The following is an 11,390-nucleotide window of genomic DNA, read 5'->3' on the forward strand; positions in this document are numbered from 1 at the left end:
CAGCCAGTATGTTATCATTATCTGATTACTCTCTGTTGAATTTCTTAAATATATATTTTATACTATAAATATTTAATAATTTTAATCAACAAATTTATACATGTAATATATACGTATAAAGGCAAATTATGTAATGTGCATTATAAATTGTAAATATGTTCATAATTCTTAATAAGTTATATTTTCTTAGGCTGTGGCTGTAGAAGCTGGTGGCACAGCAACACAACCAATGGAACAAGCTGGTATCACTGAAGATGTGATACAGAAACTTCAAGAACGAGCAACCGTTCTTACTCAAGAGCGAAAACGGCGTGGACGGTCAGTACCAGAAGATCTTATGCCTCAGGACAGTATTCGGTCATTCCAAACCCTGGCATCACATCCTGTAAGCTTTTATTAAGTTTTATAAAACTTCAAATATAAATATTAAACAAATATCAATAAAATATAAACTATAAAATTTCATAATTTGCTGTGTCACTATTAAGGGTTTTTATAAATATATAATGTTATAAATATATAGTTTTAAATAGAGTCAGAGCTGCATTAAAGTAGAATTCTAATGTATAATAGAGAGTATAATACACAATAACAATTATATAATTCTAAAGATTTTTTTATATCACAAATAAAAATTCGAGTTAATTATTATTAATGTTAAAAATAATTAATCATGAAGGTTTTCTCCGTGTCCAAATCCATTCTTGGAATGCCAACGTTTCGTGAACCTTGCAGTCCACTTCATCAGGACGAGGAGCAGCCTGATACTGAATATCAGGCCTGATACTGAGTATCAGGCTGCTCCTCGCCCTGATGAAGTGGACTGCAAGGTTTACGAAACGTTGGCATTCCAAGAATGGATTTGGACACGGAGAAAACCCGCGAAACGGATAATTTTCATACAGAAAGCACTCGTGGAAGCCTCAAGAAAATTAATAATTAATCATGTTAATTTTAGGGACTTCACTCTGCCAGTGTACCTGGAATTCTGGCACTTGATATTCATAATGCAGATACTAGCAAGATTTTAACAGGTGGTGCTGACAAGAATGCCACTGTTTTTAACAAGGATACTGAGCAAGTAGTGGCAATTCTCAAAGGACACACAAAAAAAGTGCGCAATCAATTTAAATTGTCGTTTTATTATTTCCTTAAACATACTAATTTTTTTAATTATCCTCTTAGGTTACACGAGTTATTTATCATCCAGAGGAGGATGTAGTGATGACTGCGTCACCCGATACTACAATTCGTGTGTGGAACGTTGCTACCAGTCAAACAACATTATTATTAAAAGCTCATGATGCACCTGTGACTGGATTGTCTCTACATCCAACTGGCGATTATCTACTGAGTTCCTCTTTAGATCAACATTGGGCCTTTTCGGACATACGTACTGGCAGATTATTAACTAAAGTATGTTTTTAATTAATATATTATATTTAATTAGAAAGATTGTGGTATGATAAAAAAAAGGTCCTACGAATTTTTTTTCGTAGAAGCAATTGTTTTCATGTACTATGGCTTCGAAATTTGAAAAGTTATGCTTCTAAGAGGTAATGCATTCCTTTCCACACCATCTCAGAGTACTAGGCGCGTTTTTTTTCTTAGCTGTGGTCTGCTCTGTAGGCCTAATCCACAATTTCTTTTTTTTTTAGAAAAGGAGTGCATTACCTCCTTTCTGTTTCCCTCTCTTCTAGTCTCTCTTTTTTCATACACATATCATGCTTGATTGTTTAAAGATTGCAGGACAAGCAGATTGCAGACAACCATTGACAACTGCGCAATTTCATCCTGATGGTTTGATTTTCGGCACTGGCACAGCGGATTCTCAGGTGAAAATCTGGGATTTAAAAGAACAATCTAATGTGGCAAACTTTCCGGGACACACTGGTCCAATCACGGCGATTAGTTTTTCCGAGAATGGATATTACTTGGCAACAGCTGCGGAAGATTCATGCGTCAAGCTTTGGGATTTGCGTAAATTGAAGAACTTCAAGACATTACAGTTGGAGGAATCTTATGAAGTGAAGGATATTTGCTTTGATCAAAGTGGAACTTATTTGGCTGTGGCAGGAACGGATGTCAGGTAAAATGTTGAACAATAATAAATTAAACTAGACTGCTACACGAATAAATCAAATAAATAATGAAAGGACCAAATACAGTCGATTTTATATCTTATATTTTATCAAATTTATTAGTTATTACTTATTAGTAACTATTAGTTACAACTTGATGGTTATTAGTTATTGATATTATGGATATTAGTTATTCGAAAGTATTGATACTAATATAATAAAGATTATATACTAATTAGTAAACTCCTATTAATAAAAGTCTTATATTAAACAAAATGTCTTTAAAAATCTTACTGTGTCTCAATTGCAGTATCACATATTTTAATATTTTAACTTGTTTTAATAATTTAAATTTGCCATGAAATATGTTAATATTGTATAATGTAACTTAATTTAAGATTATATTATATATGTTGTATTGTTTTAGGGTATATCTCTGTAAGCAATGGCAGGAATTGAAAGTCCTAAATGATCACACAGCCGCTGCCACTGGCATTCGTTTCGGAAAACATGCACAATATATCGCGTCTACTAGCATGGATAGAACATTAAAACTGTACGGATTATCATAAATATAGAAATATACTATTATTTTTAATTGGATTAGAATATTACTCTGTAAATGTGTCTAATCGATTCGATAAATATTGACTTAACTTTTTTTAAATTTTTCATGTGTTAAATAAAAAGTTTAGAATAAGTAATAAACAATTAATATAGTAAATTCATAATATTGTAAGGTCTATTTAATCTTTGCATTTTGGATAATTTAATCTTCAAGAGTGAATCTTATGTAAATTAGGAATTTGTTACGGTTTTTTCTTTCAAATGCGAATTGTATGAGAATTTTTCAGCCATAAAAGGCCATAAAATTTTAAACGTTGCGTATTTTTACAAAAATATATTATCTTTATGTGCAAATAAACAAGTGCGGTTATGTAAACTACAACTTTTGTTTTTAATCATTAAATCACATACTTGCGTGCATCTTATAGAAAATTAATATTTTATATAATTATATATCTAAAGTGTTATTTTCTATATATTTCTTTTAAGTAAAATTCTATAAATGTAAAAAAGATCTAGGAACATCCTACTGTTATAATTAACAGTAAATATTAAACAAAATTACATTTTAAAAATATCAATATGTAATTTTAAGAAACTTGAATGTTGAATAAATTAAATGAAATCACAAATGTCCCAAAAGTATTAAACCTTTATTAAGGCAACGTAGTGGTGGGGGGGATCCCATTAAACAAGATTTTATCGTAAAAATTCTATATAAATATACAAATACGCGCGCATGTGTGTGTAAAATTACTTATTTGTTACGTATAATAAACACATGTACGTCTTTAATGAACAAAGAAGAGAGTATTAGCTCCTGATTATACATGTTATCTTTTAATTATGTATATACGTACAAAATAGCTCATATATTGTTTGCTGATTGTTTCGTAAAACTATAGGAAAATTTTTTATATAGGCAATTATTATAAATACCAACTCACATGATATCTTATGAGTATTCTAATTATACAATAGTAAAATAGTTCATAATCTTAACAGTGAAAATGATTTTTGACAGCTCGTAAAATATCTATTCTTACTGCTGTCATTAACTCTACTTAAAAACAGTTCGTAATACTTATATATATATATATATATAGTTTGCTATCAATCGCAATTATTTTGTCTTTGTTGATTATCTTATGACATCGAAGACTTGAATCAAGGCACTTGCTTGCTACCTTTTTCGTACAGTTTTGTATCAGTATATAAGTAAAATACATTCACACATTTTATAAATTACATAATACTTTAAACATCTAACAATTTTTCTAGTTTTAATATAATTGCGTAACCGTGTAACACAAATAATTCTTTTTTTTTTATATATCATGAAAAAATCATTTCGTGAAAAATAAAGTTATTTGTACATTTGAAGTTTGAAAATCATTTTCTTCTGCCGTGTAAAATAAATTTTTGCAATTGTTTGAAAATCATGTGTTTCTATGTATAATTTGTCACTAAATACGAAAATAATAAAATTATAGAAATTGAAGAGCACAATGGTGAAAAATAAAATGCTATAATGCCATCTATAATGCTATTGTATAATGCTATTTATTTTAATCGCTCTAATTTTATCATTTTCGAATTTAGTGATAAATTTTAGACGAAAATACATGCTTTTTAGATAATCGCAAAATTGAACTGCGGTCAAAATGACTTTCTCTAAGCTTCGAATGTGCATAAAAAAACACAAGTAACTTGATCTTGCGAGACGAAATACATCTCTATGCTAATATTGATAGATGTATTTCATCTCGCTTTAATCTTTATTTTCACGGATATATTGACTTTTTCGTATATAAAAAATGCTGTTGCACGGTGTAATAACAATTACTGTAAAACGTACTCCAAAAGAGATTGAACGTTGTTGCAACTGTTACAACTTTTCTATGAATAAGATACGTGTAAAGACGTATAGAAAATATCGTTACTCTTGTTATAGAATATTGATTTTGGAAGCCCTATTTCTAATGTCACGCATACATGCATACTAGCACGCACGCACACATACGCATTGAATTATAAAATTTATAATAAAACTATGCAATTATTCGAGAAATCATACTTTTGGCATAATTTGCTGAACGTATTGTCTATATTACAAAATATGATTAACATCCCGAAAACTTACTACTCTTGAGAAATTTAAAAAAAAGGCGCGCATTATTACAGGCTAAGATACATCACGTTTCAGTACATGAAAGATTAATACTCACTGTATATAAACGATCGAATGAAAAGATTAAGGTTCCCAAACTCGACAATCTCAATTATTCAAATATAAAAAAAGACAAAATATCGCAATATAATTCTGGAGATAATTTATGAACAGAAAATTAATGTAACCTCTGTCAAAAATAATACTAAAATTTGTTTAGAGAAAAAAATGTTTCACTATTGTAATAATCACTCTATTCTCTTAACACCTCTATATTCTTGACTTCTTAAGGCACGTATACTTTTTAGTTTTACAATTTTAGCACAATGTGGCAAATAAATATTCAGAAATAGAATCCTTCAAGTAAAAAAATTTTGCCATAAGATGGCATGTAATATTTATCACTTGAAATTGCGTGGTATACAAAAATACTTTGTACGTTTTAACTTGAAAAACTCCTTGAAGAAGTCTTTATATCTTTATGTTTTCCTTATTCATTCACTAATTTACATATTATATACTAAATATACAAGATGTCCCCGAACGTTTTGGCGAGAGAACTTTGAGATTTTATAGAAAATTTAATTCTGAGCAAAAAGTTTCCTATAAACATGGGTTGAAAAATGCTTCCTTAAAAAGTCAGTATTCAAAAACCTTTAAAATTACGATTATTTTATACATTTTTACAAATATCAGGGAATGCGTTTTTTAACAAAAAGTAAAATTGTACGAAAATTGTAGAGAATTCAATTATTTTTCAAATGAGATTAAAATGATTGTAATACGTTCCATAGATTTTCAGATAATCAGTTTCAAATGTACAAAAAGTACTTTTTTCGGCTATCAACGAGCTTTTTTAAAGATATTCTTCATATTTATACTGTTATGGCCTTAGCTTAGCTAAAGATGAAAAAAAATAAAACGTTCGAAGATATTCTGTATAATTACATAATTATAGAATAAGAAAATAGATGATAAAAGTACCATTCATCATTACTCTGGCGTGATCAACATTTTCATTCTGTATGCATCATTAAAATAAGAACGGAGTCGAAAGAAAAGATTAAAGTCAGTATTCATAGTCAATTCTCTTATAATCTATTTAAGACCATCTTAAGTGCATTGTTGAGCTTGAGATGTCATAAATTAATCACAGATTGTGTTAACATTTTAAGATATTATTTAAGATGATCTTAAAATAAGACTATGAATATCTGCTTAAGATTAGAGATTTGGTCCCGACATGTTAAGAATACGTGAAGGAGAGAGAGTTCGGCTGTACTGCTAAAGATAAGAGCATTAGGAATGACATTGGGAATTCATTGAAGCACCAATTGTGTATAAGCAAAAGACTATTATCTTTGAGCAACTTCAAAATACTCTTACTAAGTATTCAATTTCAATATCTTCAATTCATCGCGAACTCTGGTCCAGTTTATTAAGAGATTTGTACAGATCTCTATAGTCTTTTCTCCTCTCCAGTGATTATATATTATGAATTTCGTTATTACTTCTCGTTAACAGACGTAGTAAGAGCAGTTACGTTGTTATTGTTGGATGTAACTTTCTGTTTGCTAGCTATACTAGTCTTTTTCTCATCGAAATGCCGTTTACGATGCACTTTCATGTTGTCACGACGATTGAATTTTTTACCGCATTCCGGACACGCGTGCGTCTTTTCTCCATGTACATGACGATGAGCAGCCAAATGACTCGCTTGTGCAAAACTCGCACCGCACTCTTGGCATATATGTTTACGTAAACCTTCATGCTTTAACAAATGCTCATTAAGAAACGCTTTAGAAGCATAACGATTATTGCAAATATTGCACACAAACGGTTTAGGATTGGCGTGCTGCAGTACGTGCGCTTTATACTTGGAAGCGACTTTAAAAGTCTTGCCACATGTCTCACACGTATATGTGGTCGCATGGCGAGTTTTGATATGTTCATTTAGCACCGATAGACTCGAGTAAAGATTATAACAAAAGCGACAACGAAAATTACGTCGTTTTTTCATATGAACACTTGCGATATGGCCGAGTAATCGCGTGCGAAACGGGAAGACTTTGCCACAATATTCGCAGGCCAGATTTTGCGGTGGTAAATGCGACTTCATATGGATCTGTAATGAAACCTTGTGGTGGTAACTCTGTTCACAGTCTGTACAACTGTACGGTCGTATACCCTTATGAACATTGTCATGTTCAGCTAGATAAAATTTGGATTTAAATCGTTTAGGACATTTGGGACATTGTATGGGTCTGGGATTAGTATGCGAGCATCGAATGTGCTTCATCACATCAGATTTGCAAACAAACTTGGCGTTGCAGACGACGCATGTATATTGCTTGATACCGAGATGTGTCTTCACATGAACTGTACACTTATCTCGGCGTTCATAGAATTTTCGGCAGAGTTTGCACGCATAACCATTCTGTGTTCCATTTACCACGTGCTCCACATTATCATCTACCTTAATCTCCTCGCCATCAATTTTAAAGAGCTCTTCTGGATTCTGCGTTGCTTCTAGTCGCTGTTCCAACTCCGCTAAATCTTTCAACTTTGCCACAGGACTACTGTTTTTCGACGACGTATTGCTAAGAATGCTATTGACAATACTGTTCACCTCTGTTCTGTTTTCGCTTTGCAACAAAGGTACGATTGCTGTATCGACTAGACAATAGCCCTGATCAGGGAAAACCCGTGCTCGCACCGTCGATACCTCATCATTTTGTTTCTTACACAATTCCACAGTAAAGCTAATATCTTCGGCATCGTTATTTCGATTTCTTGTCTCCTTTACAGAAACGTCGATATCGGGAGAGCTAGAAACAATCGTCAATAATTTATTCAAAGCTGTAGTTGGTAACTGAATCGTCACCGATGAATCCTGTTGTTGTTGCTGCTTCGGACATTGTTTTTCTGTATTCTCGTTATTGCTATTATTATTATTATTATTATTCACAGAACGATTATTGGTGTTAGTTTCCACATTGTCATGACTCCTTAATCTATTTGCAATCGGAATCTTTTCATTGTCCACCACAGATGAATCTGCGCTTTGCCTGCTTCTAAGCCAACGAGTCGGTGATGATTCTGTACCTTGAGTCTGTACATTTTTTCCTGCATTTTCATCATTGCACTTGGAAACTTGTTGCTGCTGTTGTTGACTACGAAGGCTTCTTAAAATCTTCGAAGTGGTATTTCTCTTTTTCTGCTGTTCCACTGGATCCTTGACTACATCCTCGGTTTGATTGTTTCTAGTGGAATTAAGATCTTTTTCAATACTGTTGTTATTATCTGACGATGACGAACCCACCAGCAATGTTGATTCTTCATCTTTTACCTCTGTCTGGAGAGAAATCGAATTAGAAATGTAGGAGTAAATAGCAGAACATGCCTCTATTTTGACAATATGCATAAATTTAAAATCATTTGAAAAATTGAGCCATTTTTGTTCAAATTTTCATAATATTATGATTCATACAAATATTTTACATTGACTTGTTATTCATTTATAATAATTTTTCAATAATAAACAAAAAGTACATGATAATTTTAACGCAAAAAATATTTGATAGTATTGTATTAAAATTATACATTTTATTAACAAATAAAAAAAAAAGAAAAATATCATTTAACATTGCTCAGAAATTGTTTAATTTAATTTAGTAACTAAACTTAGTTTAATAACTAAATTTTATTTAGTTATTTATATGTATTTTATTATTTTATAGAATTTGAATTTATACTAATATATTATGAAACTGATACAAGATAGAAGAATTAATTATGATAAAAGAGCGATAGAGAAGTCGATAAAATATAAACAAAATATAGAGACTTACAGACTCTGTTAATGGTGGAAGATTATACTGATCACGTAACACCTGTTGAGTGCGCAGACATTCCTCTTGAAAGTCACAAACAAATTCGAGTTTGCCCAAACACTGAACACAGATCGCTTTGGGAAGAGGATCCTTCTCATCTATCTATGATTCACAAACAAAAGTAACGTAATAAATTAATAATCAAATTTTAAAAAGTAATATTTCAGATGTAATTACTCCGAAAAATATACTTGTGATACATATTTGTAAAAAATAAAAAATAACATCTTATTAAGCCGTATGTAATTTTTATACTAATTCTTGTCACTTTTTCTTTTTCTTTCTGTATGAAATATTAATCATAAATACGACTGCTCTGCTCTATAGATGTAACGATTTGACATATCATTAAATTCTGGTCCTCACTAAACTCAATGATACTCGATGGGCTTGGATTGTTGACAAAGTTAAATTGATAATTTTCATACAATTATAACATTTATTACTCACAATTTAAAAAAAAGTTCACTTTGTTTCTTTTCAAAGATTTTACAAAAAAATAAACATAATTTGTATAATAATCTTATAATGTAATTACATACACTTGAACATTTGAAAATTAATACAAATATTTCTTGTTTACTTAATTATTATTTTTCAAACAGCAATAACAATTTCATAAGAAATTCTGCAAGAATCTTGTTCATAAAGTAACCTTTAATTTACATAAAATATCTATTATTATGATATTAGAATAAGTATAAAAAAATCTTTTGCTATATCCTAATGAGATTACGACATGCTAAAAAAAGAATACTATTAAATATCAATATTTCGGCAAATAATTTTGTATTTCTTCTTAAGGGGATCCTAAAGCCGTCTGTATTACCGACTAAATCATAATTTTTGTATAACAAATACTTTTTTTCTCTTTCACAGATTCGAAAATCCTTTTACAGGATTAAAATATACCCATTAATACGTGTCTGTGAGGTGGAGTTTATGTTGAAAACGACAACAAAGTTCGAAATCTTAAGAAAAATTTTTTATCGTTCTCGGCATAAACTTCACCTCACAAACACGTATTAATGTGTACACTTTAATCCTAGAAAAGGATTTTCGAATCTGTGAAAGAGAAAAAAAGTATTTGTTATACAAAAATTATGATTTAGTCGGTAATACAGACGGCTTTAGGATCCCCTTAAAACTTAAGATGTTTTAAGCCTAATCTACAATGTACTCATTATTTCCTGCCTTCTGCCCTTTGTTTTCTCGCTTTTTATATACTTGTCGCTTGGAGCCGAGAAATATCATCATATTACAATTTGTCTCTTCTGATTACCGAAGAAAAACATTATTTCACATAAAAATATTAAGACACTGAACGATAGTCAAGGTCTGTTCTTATACTAATACAGCATTCTCATTGTTATTATTATAAAGATTACGTGATTATTTTTGCATCATGTCTACTGCAAAATAGAATGAACTAACCTCTTTAACCTAATTTAATCCAATCTAACCTAAATTGCCAACGTTGTATTTAACGCGATGTTTTCTTATTGCCCAGTTTTTTTTCGTTTTTTCTGCTGCCTCTGAGATAAAAGTTGACGAACTTCGAAAGAGACAAGAAATACGTGAAAAGAAATATATTATAGAAACAATGGAAAAGAAAAAATGTATAAGGTAAAGAACAAGAAAAAGGAAGCAAAGAACCACAATGTAAATTAGGCTTTAGAATTATCATTAAATATAATTACAGATGATTGCAATATTTTAATTGATTTGTTTTAATTGAAAATTGTTTAATTTCTTAATAAAGAAAAAAGTGTTGAAGATGAATAAACAAAAGAGACAAAATTGACATTTCAACATCAGCTATACAAATAAAAAAAACTGTTGCGTAAGCAATTAAATTAATTATTGAAAAAATTGTAATCTTCAAGTATATATATATATATTTTGAAAAACATTGAAACCTATAAGTACTGCAAATAGCAATTAATTATAGTTAAGAAAAAAGATTTGTATTTCAACCAAAAGTTTCGATATTCCTGATTTTGAGAAAAAAATGTTTCTTCCATTAATAAACATAAAGCAACGTGTAAACCATACAAAGAAATAAGATATGTTGCATATAAATATACATACTATTTTGAAAAAAAAATTGTAGAAAAAAAACATGGATCTTTCCTTTGTATCATTTTTTTTTAACACCATGTTCAGGTTAGAAAAGGAAAAATTTATCAGGATTGAAAAGTATATAACTCACCAAGATATTAATTTTCCTGTGAATCTTGAGACCAAGATAACGTTTGATACCTTCCTCGCCGAAAACGTCGATGTAGATTTTCTCGTACTGGCCGCAAAGCCTGCACATTTTCGCCTCCCCCTCTTCCACCACATCCATTCTTATGTATTCGTCTCAGTGCTTGCTTACATACACGTTTGACTACCGCAAGGTGGGAATCGATGGAAATCCACGCTCGTCGTTTCGTACCGCATAAGCAACGCTTATTCTTCTACCTTTTCTTTTATGAATTTGCTTGTTATTTGTTTTTGAAAGAACGCAACAAAATAAATGTCTTTATCGTTCGTGACGCCAGAATATGAACCGAAAACTACGAAGAAGGGGCGAAAATGGAGACAACTACACTGGCGTTACTACTTGCTATGACAATTCAACACAAGAGATTCTTGTGGATTCTCGGAGAGTAATCACATTCGAGCCAGACTTCA

At 30.6% G+C, this 11,390-nt stretch overlaps 2 protein-coding genes across 2 annotated transcripts in view; one reads left to right on the top strand and one right to left on the bottom strand.

Moving 5' to 3' along the window:
• Prp19 (pre-mRNA processing factor 19) overlaps positions 1-2,692 on the top strand; it is a 3,831-nt gene extending 1,139 nt beyond the window's left edge. The window contains exons 3-8 of the mRNA XM_018444482.1: positions 1-6; positions 191-385; positions 959-1,114; positions 1,186-1,416; positions 1,743-2,089; positions 2,509-2,692. The exon at positions 1-6 is cut by the window's left edge and continues 266 nt beyond it. Coding sequence (XP_018299984.1) covers positions 1-6; positions 191-385; positions 959-1,114; positions 1,186-1,416; positions 1,743-2,089; positions 2,509-2,653 — 1,080 coding nt within the window. The 3' untranslated portion in view covers positions 2,654-2,692. The remainder of the gene's footprint in view (positions 7-190; positions 386-958; positions 1,115-1,185; positions 1,417-1,742; positions 2,090-2,508) is intronic.
• A 3,348-nt stretch (positions 2,693-6,040) lies between these two features.
• LOC108720458 (zinc finger protein 37) lies at positions 6,041-11,390 on the bottom strand. Its single transcript, XM_018444480.1, has 3 exons — positions 10,924-11,390; positions 8,670-8,813; positions 6,041-8,173 (listed from the first exon to the last, which is right to left on the bottom strand). The coding sequence occupies exons 1-3, from the start codon at positions 11,059-11,061 to the stop codon at positions 6,326-6,328; spliced, it is 2,130 nt and encodes a 709-aa protein (XP_018299982.1). The 5' UTR covers positions 11,062-11,390; the 3' UTR covers positions 6,041-6,325.

This window comes from Mycetomoellerius zeteki, unplaced genomic scaffold (genome assembly GCF_001594055.1).
Source record: "Mycetomoellerius zeteki isolate Tzet28-1 unplaced genomic scaffold, Tzet1.0 scaffold150, whole genome shotgun sequence".
NCBI lineage: Eukaryota > Metazoa > Arthropoda > Insecta > Hymenoptera > Formicidae > Mycetomoellerius > Mycetomoellerius zeteki.